Source organism: Bombina bombina, chromosome 1 (genome assembly GCF_027579735.1).
Source record: "Bombina bombina isolate aBomBom1 chromosome 1, aBomBom1.pri, whole genome shotgun sequence".
Lineage (NCBI taxonomy): Eukaryota > Metazoa > Chordata > Amphibia > Anura > Bombinatoridae > Bombina > Bombina bombina.
In genome coordinates, this window is record NC_069499.1 from 441,633,334 (window position 1) to 441,650,513 (window position 17,180).

The window sequence follows — 17,180 nt, forward strand, 5'->3', positions numbered from 1 at the left end:
GATTCAGACATGTTAAAACAATGTTAGCTTCATTGGGATGTACAATATAAACCAAGTATCACAAAAATAACAGGTTTGTGGATGCTGTGGCCTATTAAGATACATGGTGAAATATTTAAAGATAAAAATAGTAGGCTATATATAGATGCATGGCCCATGTAGCATGTATCCTACCCAATAATTTGGAATAATAATTAACCAGAGATGTACATTCGCATCAGGGGTTCCATGTAGTACCAATATCAGTATAGGGACACTATAGGCAGCAATACCAGTCCAGGTGTACATTAAGGCCCCTAGGGGTCATAGTTCCCAAATCAAAGATCCACCTCGCCTCCCTTTGTAAGAGGGTTTTAGCCCTATTCCCACCTCTGGTGGGGGGAGGGATGTGGTCAATGATAATGTATTTGAGATCAGTGACCTTATGTTCCTTTTCGACAAAATGTCTGGCCACAGGCTGATGAGAAGTACCCTTATCCAGTGCTGCCCATATGGCTGAATGGTGGTTGGCCATTCTGGTTCGAAGGTCATCCACTGTCCACATAAAAATTTCCACAAATGCAGTGAAGCAAGTAGACTATGAATTTTGTAGTGCAGGTCACTCTGTGTCGAATCTTGTATTTCTTTGTTGAGTATGGATGGCTAAAGTAATTTCCTGATCTTTACCATAACCTACGCAATGGGAAAAGAGGGCATTGCTGACACTCCTCACAACAATTGGAACCTACTCACTACAGACAGGGATCTACCTTTCAAGAATATGCTACCACCCAGGATTGGATATCGCAGGGCCTACTCACTCAGATATCAGCTTATTAAAATGGATCCCATAAGCTGTTACAACAGCGGAACCTGGCTGAAAACAAAACCGGGTTGTTTTCGCTGTTTAGGGTGTACCACATGTGGTGGACTCACCACAGGAAATTACTTTAGCCATCCATACTCAACAAAGAAATACAAGATTCAACACAGAGTGTAGCTGCTGCTGGACTGTTTTCATTTTGGAGCACAAACATTGTTTGTTACAAGGATCGGCAAGGAGCAAAAAACAACATTCTGATTGAACTCCTTTAAGTCACTAGTTTAACAGTGCTAGAGACTCTAAGACTGCAAACAAGAGAAAAAGAACTGCTTAAAGAAAACTATTGTGTCTTTCTGGAATGACCCCTAAGCTGTGATTATAGACCGGATCACCTACACAATTCGGGACCGGATGAAAAAAGCTGCTAACACAGTAACCTTTCAGTCCTAAGAAGATTCTGACTGCATAAAGGAACCTGGGGAAAGAGGTAACAGAAAACACAGACAACAAGCTGCATACAGGAGAGTTTAAAGTGTTGGATGTTAAAACACGGTGCAAGTATAAACACATAATAAAAGTGGCATTTCAGTGAGCCTTCAGAGCAGAAAGTGCGAGCCATATCTTTTTGCGATCCTCCATTAAGGAACATTACTTAGTTGTAGCTATAGCCCCACTTAATTTAAACCAGAGAGGGAAAACCCCCCTTTTTTAGTTGTTTTAGTTTTACATGTTTTTAAGAGTGTGCACTCTATATTGTTATCCTATATGAACTGTGATTTTATGATTGTATTTTTAAAAGATAAAATAACTTGTGTTTTAAATACTGTCTTTTTTAACAAATAGGTTTTAAACAAGTTTTAAAAGAATCAATTAAATACTGTTGTAAACGTTGAATTTAGCAAGTATTGATTGTGTCAATTATTCCATATTTACCTTTAGCTGATATTTATTAGCGCTCACTCTATAAGGTTTTTTAGTTTTAATTCAACACAGAGTGACCTGCACTACAAAATTCATAGTATACTTGCTCCACTGCATTTGCGGAAAATTCTATGTGGGCAAGACAGTGGATGACCTTTGAACCAGAATGGCCAACCACTGTTCAGCCACACAGGCAGCCCTGGATAAGGGCACTTCTGATCAGCCTGTGGCCAGATATTTTGTCGAAGCAGGACATAAGGTCACTAATGTCAAATATATCATTATTGACCACATCCCTCCTCCCACCAGAGGTGGGCATAGGGCTAAAACCCTCTTACAAAGGGAGGAGAGGTGGATCTTTGATTTGGAAACTATGACCCATAGGGGTCTTAATGTACACCTGGACTGGCATTGCTGCCTATAGTGTCCCTATACTGATATTGGTACTACATGGAACCTCTGATGCGAATGTACATCTCTGGTTAATTATTATTCCAAATTATTGTGTAGGATACATGCTACGTGGGCCATGCATCTATATATAGCCTACTATTTTTATCTTTAAATATTTCACCATGTATCTTTATAGGCCACAGCATCCACAAACCTGTTATTTTTGTGATACTTGGTTTATATTGTACATCCCAAATGAAGCTAATATTGTTTTAACATGTCTGAATCGGTTTAACTTTACTTGAGATATTTTGACATCATTAGCTTTATTCACTACATACATACGTTACAATTAGAGGCCTCTATTTTGTATTAATACCCTTGATTCTATCGTTAGTAGCCACTGCTAATTTGTGTACTTAATCCTAGTATTTCCATATCCAAGTAGCAGCACCTGTACTAATCAATCCATTTAATTAGGTAATTCCCATCTAATATCACACAGCATTAATTTATGTCTGATTTATGTCTAATATATGTCTATATCACAGGCTTGCCATAACATTATAACATAGTACGGTGTAATAACGGGCTGATTCCGCACTAATATGCTATTTATACTGTTTTGTTTATATTGCATGCTTGTTTCCATATACTCTGTCATTTATGATTGCTGCGTTAAGCAGTTTCATTTCTACTCGTTTGATTCGTTACTATGACCATGTTGTGTACTGTTTATATTGTTCGCAGCGAGGTGCTGTCTCTTTAATTGCTGATTGATCCTATGTATTAGCGAGATGTCTTATGACATGTAGATTCTTGAATGTTAATAGGTTACACCAGGCACTACTACAGAATATGTTACAGCTGTTGTTGTTTTTAACTTCACACTAGGCACTCGCGACTTAGTGTCCGGTTGGCATGGTAACACATGTGACGTTTACATCACGTGATGCTGTGCAACTTCCAGTTTGCGGTCGTGATTGCCGGCCAGCGGTGTTAGATTAGCAGGGGTATATAGGAGGGTAAGTCTCTGTAAATTTGTATGCTTATTTTGAAAACGGGGGTGACCCTGAAACATCAATAAATACATTGTTATTTTGAATACAAGACCCTGTGAGTGACTCCTTCTTCAACTGCACTGTATTTACATTTGGATGCACCCAGGGCACCGTGGGCCAGTTTGGGCCCTTCAGCTGTACCAGGAGTGCTACCACTATTTTCCCTAATTATATATATACTGTATATATATATTTATAGTGTTTTGAGTGAAAACGCTAAATAGTGCGCCACTTGTAATCTGACCCAGAATAGGGAAGATGTTTCCTTCCCCAAGTCACTATAATAAACAAACTAATTCCCAAAGCATTGATATTTTTGCTGTACAATAATTAACTTCTATTTAGGGTAGGAAAGGCATGGATTTGGTTATTTATGTTGACATTTTGAAGAAGACACTTCATTATTGTAACATAATTATTTCTATATTCTGTACATTACTTGAAGTCCCTATATCATAATTAGAAGCATTTCATAGGATATTTTCATGCTTAAGATTTTTAGATGGAGAGTATACATATTCCACAAACACTGTTTTTTTATGTTTTTGAGCTAGTGACCATTATTTCTATTTATGGGAGTCTTTTAGAATAATATCTTACAAAAGAAAATGGTCAATCTTGGTTTCAAAATGCTAAAAGTGAAAATAAAGGAAGACTAATCTAAATTTAAAAACAACTTTTTTTTATTTTCATTAAATGTAATAAATAATAAAATTACCTAATGGTATCTTACCTCATAGTCACAAAAAGTTATGGAAAAAAATTAATATGATGAAGCCACAAATTAGTAAAACTTGCTTGCTTTTCTTCATATATATGAAGACAAAATACTTTGACAAGACATTAACATTTACCTTTTTTTTTAACCTATAAATATATATGTAAATGACTAAACCAGGGGTTGAAAATCCTAGTATGCTCGCCCAAAGTGACACACAAAATATTTTACCAGCATTCAAGAAGCAGGTTTTACCCATGGATACTGATATATAGATCACCAAGTGGGCCGTACTGCCAACAAGATAATTTTTTAGAAGAAAATTTAGACACATTATCTTAAAATGTTTGGGCATCCATTTGATTAAGATATATACCCAAGACTAGCACCTTAAAAATTGATAATATGTGAAACAATAAGAATGGATGAATAGATACAAAATGGAAACAGTTTGGTTATATATTCTTACAATAATTATACATGCCCTACTTACAACTGTTCCATGGTCAGGGTCATAAAACCTTTCCAGAAGCTGCACACTTGTACTTTTTCCACAACCACTGCTTCCCACAAAAGCAAGAGTCTGTCCTGGTTGTACAGAGACATTGAGTCCATTCAACACTTGGATATCAGGACGGGTAGGGTATGTAAACTTGCAGTTAATAAATTCAATGCCACCTTTAAAATTATTCTGTGGATAAAAAAAATTAACAAGAATTATTAACAAGCTAAATTATTTCTTTAGTAGGTGATTGTATTTTAATGCAAAAAAGTAACTTAAATACCAAAGAAACTGTTTGGTTATAAGTACTGTTCACAAGGAGGTCAGGCCCCATTTCCCTTTAGTGCAATTAAAAACTGAAGTTCAAATCAGTTATTATGTATGAAGTGTGTTAACCCCTTTATGTTAAAAAATAGACACAACACCTGGCTGAAGTCTACTGTGGCATTTAAAAGGTTAAATCTATCAATTTTAGAAATAATAGGGAAGAAAATTGCACCTTAAGGGCTATATTACAAAAAAAAGAGGTGTTTTATTGCGTGCCCGCAAATGGCAAATTTGCCTTTTTGCGGGTGCGTGATAAATAACCAGCTATTACAAGTGGCTGGTTATTGCTACCACAAGCTCACGGTAGCAATTAGTGCTCAGAAAATTAACCAGAGATCAGAGCTCTGGTTAATTTTCTAAAAGTGCCCCAATTGGCCCTAAATTTCAATATAGTAATCTTTATTAAAAAATAAAAATGGTTACATCTTTATTTTTTTAAAAAGTAATTGCAAAAAGCAGTTATAAGGGGCTAAAAGTGGCGGCTGAGGGGTGTTGGAAAATAAATGGCACTGAAAGGTGCCTTTACTTAGCAGTCTATGGGAACTGTGTGTTCCCTGTAAATATATATGTATTTGAATATATACATATATATTTATGTGTTAATATATGTATATACACAGGTTAACACATAAATACATATGTATATAGTCATATACAAATATATTTATTTATGTGTTAATATATGTATATACACAGCTTAACACATAAATACATATGTATATAGTCATATACAAATATATTTATTTATGTGTTAATATATGTATATACACAGGTTAACACATAAATACATATGTATATAGTCATATACAAATATATTTATTTATGTGTTAATATATGTATATACACAGGCTAACACATAAATACATATGTATATAGTCATATACAAATAATATTTAAAATTGCTGCTTGACTTACCTCCTTCACTGTACTAGTTCTCATCCCGTGTCTGATGGCATGAGAACGAGGCTCCCATTGGAGCTTATGGAAGCACACTCTTGTGAGCGCAATGCTTCAGTGCAATGCGAATGCAAAGTCACATGCACTGGTATTACTGAGTGGAGCACAAATATTGATTTTGCATAAGCAATATTATTCCCTCAACTCACAATCTGGCCCTAAATGTTTTACTAGAAGAATAATTATTTGCAATATTTGTAATATTACTATAAACTTCAACAAAATTACTCACCCATTTCTCGCCTTCATTGTTATATAAACTAATTTTGGGGACACGATCTACTAGTTTAAAGAACCGTGCAGCAGAGATTTTAGCTTTTGCATAATCTGGAGTATAAGATGATGCTCTTCCCAAAGCAGTGCCACTGGTCACAATTGAAGATATTACTCTAAAGATAATAATAGAAAAAAACTACTTAACAAATCAATTCAGTTAAATCTGATTGTCAAGAAATTTTTCTGCATTGTTTAGTTCCATCCATTTATCACACTTCCTACCATCTACTTGTCTGTATGTCCATAAACTTTAAATCCTTTACATTCAATAAATTAAAAAGTGCATGGAATGTGAGTAGCAGACATTTAGGTCTAGATTACAATTGGAGCCCAAAAATATTAGATCTATGAGCTAACATTACTCAAGCGCAATCAATAGCGGTTCTATTTTTGTGCTCATATTTATTTTTATTGCTTGAGCAATAGTCTAGGGTGCGCTAACATCTGCATGTCAGATAACAATAGAGTTACATGGGGCGCACAGTCAAATTAATGTCGGATACCACTTGAGTGGTAAGCCAATGTTTTTCAAGTAGTGGAGTTTTTCATGTATTTCGGTGCTATACTATTAATAATAATGGTTTACTTCATGTCTGTAAAAGAGCTCAAATTGACAGATATATTTTGGATTGCACTCGTGTGCAACACATAACTCACCACTTTTAATAATACGCTGTCAATTAAAACTACACTGTACGCTAAAAAATTTTGGTTGGTGTTAAGATGCTTTGGCTATAAAATTTAAGCATACACTTGCAATACCAGATTGTGTGTTATTCTTATGGAAGGTAGCGCTCCACTTGTAACCAAGCCCTTAGTAAGGCATATTCAAAATATCCTGGTGCTGCTTAGCTGTAGTCATTATATGAGCCTATTGGTTATATAACAATGTCTAGCTTTCTTTGCTTGCTTCTGTTGTCTAGTACTCATGCTTGATTGCTGTTGGAACAACTACTACAACAAATAACAGAATTTATGCTTACCTGATAAATTACTTTCTCCAACGGTGTGTCCGGTCCACGGCGTCATCCTTACTTGTGGGATATTCTCTTCCCCAACAGGAAATGGCAAAGAGTCCCAGCAAAGCTGGTCACATGATCCCTCCTAGGCTCCGCCCACCCCAGTCATTCGACCGACGGACAGGAGGAAATATATATAGGAGAAACCATATGGTACCGTGGTGACTGTAGTTAGAGAAAATAATTCATCAGACCTGATTAAAAAACCAGGGCGGCCGTGGACCGGACACACCGTTGGAGAAAGTAATTTATCAGGTAAGCATAAATTCTGTTTTCTCCAACATTGGTGTGTCCGGTCCACGGCGTCATCCTTACTTGTGGGAACCAATACCAAAGCTTTAGGACACGGATGAAGGGAGGGAGCAAATCAGGTCACCTAAACGGAAGGCACCACAGCTTGCAAAACCTTTCTCCCAAAAATAGCCTCTGAAGAAGCAAAAGTATCAAATTTGTAAAATTTGGCAAAAGTGTGCAGTGAAGACCAAGTCGCTGCCTTACATATCTGGTCAACAGAAGCCTCGTTCTTGAAGGCCCATGTGGAAGCCACAGCCCTAGTGGAGTGAGCTGTGATTCTTTCAGGAGGCTGCCGTCCGGCAGTCTCATAAGCCAATCGGATAATGCTTTTAAGCCAAAAGGAAAGAGAGGTAGAAGTCGCTTTTTGACCTCTCCTTTTACCAGAATAAACAACAAACAAGGAAGATGTTTGTCTGAAATCTTTAGTAGCCTCTAAATAGAACTTTAGAGCACGGATAACGTCCAAATTGTGTAACAAACGTTCCTTCTTTGAACCTGGATTCGGACACAAAGAAGGTACAACTATCTCCTGGTTAATATTTTTGTTAGAAACAACTTTAGGAAGAAAACCAGGCTTAGTACGCAAAACCACCTTATCTGCATGGAACACCAGATAAAGAGGAGAACACTGCAGAGCAGATAACTCTGAAACTCTTCTAGCAGAAGAAATTGCAACCAAAAACAAAACTTTCCAAGATAGTAACTTAATATCTATGGAATGTAAGGGTTCAAACGGAACCCCTTGAAGAACTGAAAGAACTAGATTTAGACTCCAGGGAGGAGTCAAAGGTCTGTAAACAGGCTTGATCCTAACCAGAGCCTGAACAAATGCTTGAACATCTGGCACAGCTGCCAGTCTTTTGTGTAGTAAGACAGATAAAGCAGAGATCTGTCCCTTTAGAGAACTTGCAGATAATCCTTTCTCCAAACCTTCTTGAAGAAAAGGAGAGAATCTTAGGAATTTTTATCTTATTCCATGGGAATCCTTTGGATTCACACCAACAGATATATTTTTTCCATATTTTATGGTAAATTTTTCTAGTTACAGGTTTTCTGGCCTGAACCAGAGTATCTATCACCGAATCTGAAAACCCACGCTTTGATAGAATCAAGCGTTCAATCTCCAAGCCGTCAGTTGGAGGGAGACCAGATTTGGGTGTTCGAATGGACCTTGAACAAGAAGGTCCTGTCTCAAAGGTAGCTTCCATGGTGGAGTCGATGACATATTCACCAGGTCTGCATACCAAGTCCTGCGTGGCCACGCAGGAGCTATCAAGATCACCGAGGCCCTCTCCTGATTGATCCTGGCTACCAGCCTGGGAATGAGAGGAAACGGTGGGAATACGTAAGCTAGGTTGAAAGTCCAAGGTGCTACTAGTGCATCTACTAGAGTCGCCTTGGGATCCCTGTATCTGGACCCGTAGCAAGGAACCTTGAAGTTCTGACGAGACGCCATCAGATCCATGTCTGGAATGCCCCATAATTGAGTTATTTGGGCAAAGATTTCCGGATGGAGTTCCCACTCCCCCGGATGAAATGTCTGACGACTCAGAAAATCCGCTTCCCAATTTTCCACTCCTGGGATGTGGATCGCAGACAAGTGGCAGGAGTGATCCTCCGCCCATTGAATTATTTTGGTCACTTCTTTCATCGCCAGGGAACTCTTTGTTCCCCCTTGATGATTGATATAAGCAACAGTCGTCATGTTGTCTGATTGGAACCTTATGAATTTGGCCTTTGCTAGTTGAGGCCAAGCTCTGAGAGCATTAAATATCGCTCTCAGTTCCAGAATGTTTATCGGGAGAAGAGACTCCTCCCGAGACCATAGACCCTGAGCTTTCAGGGATTCCCAGACCGCACACCAGCCCACTAAACTGGCGTCGATCGTGACAATGACCCACTCTGGCCTGCGGAAGCTCATTCCCTGAGACAGATGGTCCAGGGTCAGCCACCAACGGAGTGAATCTCTGGTCTTTTGATCTACTTGAATCATTGGAGACAAGTCTGTATAATCCCCATTCCACTGTTTGAGCATGCACAGTTGTAATGGTCTTAGATGAATTCGTGCAAAAGGAACTATGTCCATTGTTGCAACCATCAATCCTATTACTTCCATGCACTGCGCTATGGAAGGACGAGGAACAGGATGAAGCACTTGACAAGAGCTTAGAAGTTTTGATTTTCTGACCTCTGTCAGAAAAATCCTCATTTCTAAGGAATCTATTATTGTTCCCAAGAAGGGAACTCTTGTTGACGGGGACAGAGAACTCTTTTCTTTGTTCACCTTCCATCCGTGAGATGTGAGAAAGGCTAGAACGATGTCCGTATGAGCCTTTGCCTTTGACAGGGACGACGCTTGTATTAGAATTTCGTCCAAGTAAGGTACTACTGCAATGCCCCTTGGTCTTAGAACCGCTAGAAGGGACCCTAGCACCTTTGTGAAAATCCTTGGAGCAGTGGCTAATCCGAATGGAAGAGCCACAAACTGGTAATGTTTGTCCAGAAAAGCGAACCTTAGGAACTGATGATGTTCCTTGTGGATAGGTATATGTAGGTACGCATCCTTTAGATCCACGGTAGTCATAAATTGACTTTCCTGGATGGTGGGTAGAATCGTTCGAATAGTTTCCATTTTGAACGATGGTACCCTGAGAAATTTGTTTAGGATCTTCAAATCCAAAATTGGTCTGAACGTTCCCTCTTTTTTGGGAACTACGAACAGATTGGATTAAAATCCCATTCCTTGTTCCTTTATTGGAACTGGGTGTATTACTCCCATCTTTAACAGGTCTTCTACACAATGTAAGAATGCCTGTCTCTTTATTTGGTTTGAGGATAAGTGAGACTTGTGGAACCTTCCCCTTGGGGGTAGTTCCTTGAATTCCAGGAGATAACCTTGAGAAACTATTTCTAGCGCCCAAGGATCCTGAACATCTCTTGCCCAAGCCTGAGCAAAGAGAGAAAGTCTGCCCCCCACCAGATCCGGTCCCGGATCGGGGGCTACTCCTTCATGCTGTTTTGTTAGCAGTGGCAGGCTTCTTGGCCTGCTTACCCTTGTTCCAGCCTTGCATTGGTTTCCAGGCTGGTTTGGGTTGTGAGGCATTACCCTCTTGCTTAGAGGATGCAGAGTTAGAGGCTGGTCCATTTCTGCGAAAGGGACGAAAATTAGATTTATTTTTAGCCTTAAAAGACCTATCCTGTGGAAGGGCATGGCCCTTTCCCCCAGTGATGTCTGAAATAATCTCTTTCAAATCAGGTCCAAATAAATTTTTAACTTTGAAAGGAATGTTAAGCAATTTTGTCTTGGATGACACATCCGCTGACCAAGACTTTAGCCAAAGCGCTCTGCGCGCCACGATAGCAAACCCTGAATTTTTCGCCGCTAATTTTGCTAATTGCAAAGCGGCATCTAAAATAAAAGAGTTAGCCAATTTAAGTGCGTGAACTCTGTCCATAACCTCCTCATATGGAGTTTCTCTACTGAGCGACTTTTCTAGTTCCTCGAACCAGAACCACGCTGCCGTAGTGACAGGAACAATGCATGAAATTGGTTGTAGAAGGTAGCCTTGCTGTACAAAAATCTTTTTAAGCAAACCTTCCAATTTTTTATCCATAGGATCTTTGAAAGCACAACTATCTTCGATAGGAATAGTAGTGCGTTTGTTTAGAGTAGAAACTGCCCCCTCGACCTTGGGGACTGTCTGCCATAAGTCCTTTCTGGGGTCGACCATAGGAAATAATTTCTTAAATATAGGGGGAGGAACAAAAGGTATGCCGGGCTTTTCCCACTCTTTATTTACTATGTCCGCCACCCGCTTGGGTATAGGAAAAGCGTCGGGGGGCACCGGAACCTCTAGGAACCTGTCCATCTTGCATAATTTCTCTGGAATGACCAAATTGTCACAATCATCCAGAGTAGATAACACCTCCTTAAGCAGTACGCGGAGATGTTCTAATTTAAATTTAAATGTCACAACATCAGGTTCAGCTTGATGAGAAATTTTTCCTGAATCTGAAATTTCTCCCTCAGACAAAACCTCCCTCATGGCCCCTTCAGATTGGTGTGAGGGTATGACAGAACAATTATCATCAGCGTCCTCTTGCTCTTCAGTGTTTAAAACAGAGCAATCGCGCTTTCTCTGATAAGTAGGCATTTTGGATAAAAGATTTGCTATGGAGTTATCCATTACAGCCGTTAATTGTTGCATGGTAATAAGTATTGGTGCACTAGATGTACTAGGGGCCTCCTGCATGGGCAAAACTGGTGTAGACACAGTAGGAGATGATGTAGTATCATGTTTACTCCCCTCATTTGAGGAATCATCTTGGGCAATATCATTATTTGTGGCAGTACTGTCCTTACTTTGTTTGGACGCTATGGCACAATTATCACATAAATTTAAATGGGGAGACACATTGGCTTTCATACATATAGAACATAGCTTATCTGAAGGTACAGACATGTTAAATAGGCTTAAACTTGTCAACAAAGCACAAAAAACGTTTTAAAATAAAACCGTTACTGTCACTTTAAATTTCAAACAGAAAACACTTTATTACTGAATATGTGAAAAAGTATGAAGGAATTGTTCAAAAATTACCAAAATTTCACCACAGTGTCTTAAAGCCTTGAAAGTATTGCACACCAAATTTCAGAGCTTTAACCCTTAAAATAACGGAACCGGAGCCGTTTTTCAATTTAACCCCTATACAGTCCCAGATATAGTCTTTGCTAAGACCCAACCAAGCCCTGAGGGGAATACGATACCAAATGACGCCTTCTAAAAGCTTTTTCAGAGATTCTTAGATCCTCACACATGCATCTGCATGCCCTGCTCTCAAAAAACAACTGCGCATTAATGGCGCGAAAATGAGGCTCAGTCTATGACTAGAAAAGCCCCCGACTGAAAAAGGTGTCCAATACAGTGCCTGCCGTTTAATAAACGTTCCCCAAGATTATAAATGCCAATTATTAGCCTAAATCTGAATAATATGCACAAATAAAGCAATCGATTTAGCCCATAAAAATGTCTGCCAGTTTTTTAGCCCATAATAAGCCCTTTATTCTGTTTGTTTTTGACTAAGAAAATGGCTTACCGGTCCCCATGAGGGGAAATGACAGCCTTCCAGCATTACACAGTCTTGTTAGAAATATGGCTAGTCATACCTTAAGCAGAAAAGTCTGCTAACTGTTTCCCCCAACTGAAGTTACTTCATCTCAACAGTCCTATGTGGAAACAGCAACCGATTTTAGTTACTGTCTGCTAAAATCATCTTCCTCTTACAAACAGAAATCTTCATCCTTTTCTGTTTCAGAGTAAATAGTACATACCAGCACTATTTTAAAATAACAAACACTTGATAGAAGAATAAAAACTACATTTAAACACCAAAAAACTCTTAACCATCTCCGTGGAGATGTTGCCTGTGCAACGGCAAAGAGAATGACTGGGGTGGGCGGAGCCTAGGAGGGATCATGTGACCAGCTTTGCTGGGACTCTTTGCCATTTCCTGTTGGGGAAGAGAATATCCCACAAGTAAGGATGACGCCGTGGACCGGACACACCAATGTTGGAGAAAAGTCCATACATTTGGGGGTGTAACATTGGAAGTTTGTTAATTTGACTTACTTACTTATGTATTGTAAGATGTTTGTTGTAATGTAATTGTGCCATATAAGAACAACAGGTCAGCACTTAAATCTAGTACAATCTATCATTTGGACATAGCAGTAATAAAACCTTCATTTGAGTTGTTCCAACATGGCTACACACAACATACTCTTCATTTGTAGTCAAGTTATATCTTTATGACATGTCCCATAAGATATGATTGATGAAGATGTACTTTGCAGAATGATTATTAATAATTTGAGGCCACTTTAAAGTGATGGTAAATTTCAGACTATAAGAATGATGCAATGAAAAATATATTAGTTTGCAAGTAATATCACATAATTATTATTATTTTTTTAAAGTGTATATATAATTTTTAATAAAAGAATTATAATCCTAATTTGTATTGTCTGTTCCTTCACCCCCCTTAATTTCCTCTTTTGGCTAGGCTGCAATGTATAGAGCAGTCCCACCTACTACATTGGCTTTTTAATGGCTTTAAAGGGGCTGGACTTCCAGATTGTCAAATGACACACGTGTTGATTTTTATGTTAACTGTAATTGTCATAAAAAAAAAAAAATAGTTTGTCCAAGTGGGCTGGCATATCATTGCAATAGAAGCATTACTATATGAACTAATTTAACCCTTTCACAAATGTATTAAAAACAAAAAAAAAGATTACATATATGGCATATGATTAGTTAAAGTTTACCGTCACTTTAAGGTTGGGACAGTTAGCGTCATATGTGTTTAAAAATAGAATCAGTTTTTCATGTTACATTCCATTTAAATGCATCCCATTAGATGGAGTGCTGTGCTTAAAAGAGACTCCTGTGGAGTTCCATAGGAGTCAGTATTGACTGACTAAAATGCATGTATGTATATAAATATAGAACTTAAATAAGGGTTTAGTCTGCAGAGGCTTAGATACACGGTTTTCACAGAAGTAAAAAGTATATTAATATAACTGTGTTGGTTATGCAAAACTGGGGAATGGGTAATAAAGGGATTATCTATCTTTTTAAACAATAACAATTCTATTGTAGACTGTACCTTCAACATTAAAAAAAACTACTATACCTGAAAACAAAGCTGTAATGAAGATTTTCTTTATCTACTAAGTATCCACCATATCTGTATGAAACAGAATTTGCAATGAACACAATGCACTGAGCAAAACCAAAGCAAAGTCCATAGACATTTGCTTTTTTGATAGCTGATCGGTAAGGAGCTTCCAGCTGCTCTTCATACATTTGCACAAATTTATTTTCTTTTGCAATTCCAGCAATAGTCCTGATGTTCCCAAGAGCTTCACTTGATATCTAAAATATACAAAATATTGTTAGTATAGAGTAAGCACTGCATTTTTAGTACAAAAAAGAGATATTAGGGGGGTGGCGCTAAAGAACTTAGATTGTGTTGAGTACTAAAATAATAACTGGATATGCATATATTATATTACAAATATAAAATACACATTTATTTTGCTATGCATACAAACTATATTAGACACCAGTGTCCATACATTCAATTATTTAGAGAATTCCAAATAAAACACAATATTAAAATAATACAATATGTAACACAAACACAATGTGGATACAATGATATAATGGTGTCTAACTATTAGATTGTGTATCCTGCACTGGTCAGAGATAGAAAAACCCTGCAACTTTTACTAGAAACATATCGCTTTACATGCTTATATTTACTTTTATACAGATGTTTTGCAACATTGTACATAAAGGGACAGCCAAGTCAAAATGACACTTTCATGATTCATGATTTCCGACCTACAATTCTAAAAAAAACATTCAATTTACTTTTATCATCACATTTGCCTTGTTCTTTTGGTATTCTTTGTTAAAAGCTAAACCTAGGTAGGCTCATATGCTAATATCTGAGTGATTGAAGGCTGCCTCTTATCTCAGTACATTTTGAGAGTTCTTCACAGTCAGACACTGCTAGTTCATGTGTGCCATATAGATAACATTGTGCTCACTCCCATGGAGTCATTTGTGAGTCAGCACTGATTGGTACTGATTGGCTAATATGCCAGTCTGTCAAAAGAACTGAGATAAGGGGCAGTCTGCAGAGGTTTAAATACAAGATAATGTATTAATATAACAGTATTGGTTATGCAAAACTGGGGAATGGGTAATAAAGGGATTCATTTTTTTTTTAAACAATAACATTTTTCAAACAGACTGTCCCTTTAACTGCTGATATATACTATGCATTTATAAAATATTTGATGTCCCTTTATAATCATAGGTAAGATTGACGTGGCAATGCCTGAGCAGTATCAGTTACAATTTCATTTTCAGTTCATTGTATGTTCTGTTGGCATTGTGTCAGTGTTAGAGCTCTTTGCCAGAAGCATGAAATCAGTTTGCAACAAATCTGTTTCATAGCTTGAAGACTTCTTTAAAGGGACAGTCTACACAAAAAATGTTATTTTTTAAAAAAGATAGACAAAGCCTTTACTACCCATTCCTCAGTTTTGCACAACCAACATTTTTAGATTAATATACTTTAGAACATTTACATTTCTGCCTGATTCAAAGGCTCTATAGACAGCCTCTTAATCACATGCTTTTGTATTTGCTTTTCACAACAGGATACTGATAGTTCATGTGGGCCATATAGCTAAAATTGTGTCCACGCCCGAGGAGTTATTTAAGAGTATGCACAACACAATACTAAATTCAAGTCAATAGATAATAAATATTCACAGTCATGTGATCAGGGGGCTGTCAGAAGACGCTTAGATATAAGGTAATCACAGAGGTAAAACGTATATTAATATAAGAGTGTTGGTTGTGCAAAACTGGGGGGTGGTTAATAAAGGGATTATCTATCTTTTAAAGCAATAAAAATTCTATTGTAGGCTGTCTCTTTAAGTGCAAGACAAGGTGTTGACACATACATTAAACAATGCCGCTGATGTCTTACATTAAACAATACAACTTAGGTTGTCTGTTGAATGAAAGCAACATTCACAATTTAGAAACTATCAAAAACAAGATGGAGTAAAGATATTTTAAGGCTCAATTGTGGTGAAATGTTTTACATGACCAATTTGCAATTTATTAAAAAAGTTTTTGAAACCTGTTTCTATATAAAACTGAAATACACTCATGTACATTTCAGTGTTAAAAACGTGCAATTGTAGATCTGTTACGTCACTATAAAGAAAGAATTTTACAGATTGTATTTATCTCTGATTGAAATATTCTAAACCGCATTTAATTGTAGTTTCTTAGATAAAATAAATGGCTTTACCCTTCCAGCTGATTCCATTGCATGCTTATCTTGATTAGCAAATCCTGTCAACATTCTCGCTTGCAGAGCACCTGACAGCGCCAGGAAAGGTAAGAAGCACAATATCACGAGACTCAATTTCCAGCTGAAGTAGAAAGCAATAATAAGTGCAACTCCGATGTTTGTAAATGAGTTTACAATCATTCCAATCTGTGATCCAGTGGCCTGGAATTATGCAAAAAATATTGTGTTTCATTATTAGTTACTTAAAGGACCACTAAATACAGTAGAGTTACATAATTAAGTGCATAATAAAAATACAATGCAGTAATACTCTGAATTTCAAATAAGCAGTAAAAAAATTCTGACAAATGTATTTTTACCCCATTTGCTGCCCCCCTTGTATCATGTGACAGCCATCAGCCAATCACAGACTAGTATAAGTATACCCTTTGAACTTGTGCACATGCTCGGTAGTGGCTGGTGCCTCAGAAAGTGTGTATATAAAATGTGCAAAATTTGTTAATAGAAGTAAATTGAAAAGTCTCTTAAAACTGCATGCTTTATCTGAATCATAAAGGGACTTGTGTCCCTTTAAGCAACAAAGCAGTGCATTTAAAGAAACCCCGAATATCACTTCTGAAGAAAGGTGCTAACATAATAACATACTAGAAGCTCTCAGAAAAACTAATATTGTGCATTATAAGACCATATACAAATAATATATGATTTATAAAAATAAACTTAAAGGGACATGAAACCCCTACTTTATTCTTTCAAGATTATAGGGTCAGTGTGCTGTGAAATTAACATTGTATTACTTTTCTCTCCTACCTCCCACTGGGAGTGTAATTTCTTTTGCTGGCTATGTTTACAAAGGTTTTCTATACCCAATATGTAAGTATTGACATGTACAGTATAGGTGGGGATACCACAGGAAAAATCAGCTATTTCAAATGCCCAAATAATGTTATAAAGGAGCCATTTGTAAACATTTTCATTAACTCCAGCAGGTAAAATGGATAATTGT

At 37.4% G+C, this 17,180-nt stretch overlaps 1 protein-coding gene across 1 annotated transcript in view; it reads right to left on the reverse strand.

The window, feature by feature from the left end:
* Positions 1-17,180, reverse strand: part of LOC128645411 (bile salt export pump) — a 124,103-nt gene that overhangs the window by 16,218 nt on the left and 90,705 nt on the right. The window contains exons 23-26 of the mRNA XM_053698400.1: positions 16,172-16,375; positions 13,967-14,208; positions 5,914-6,070; positions 4,389-4,586 (exon numbers count right to left, since the gene is read on the reverse strand). Coding sequence (XP_053554375.1) covers positions 4,389-4,586; positions 5,914-6,070; positions 13,967-14,208; positions 16,172-16,375 — 801 coding nt within the window. The remainder of the gene's footprint in view (positions 1-4,388; positions 4,587-5,913; positions 6,071-13,966; positions 14,209-16,171; positions 16,376-17,180) is intronic.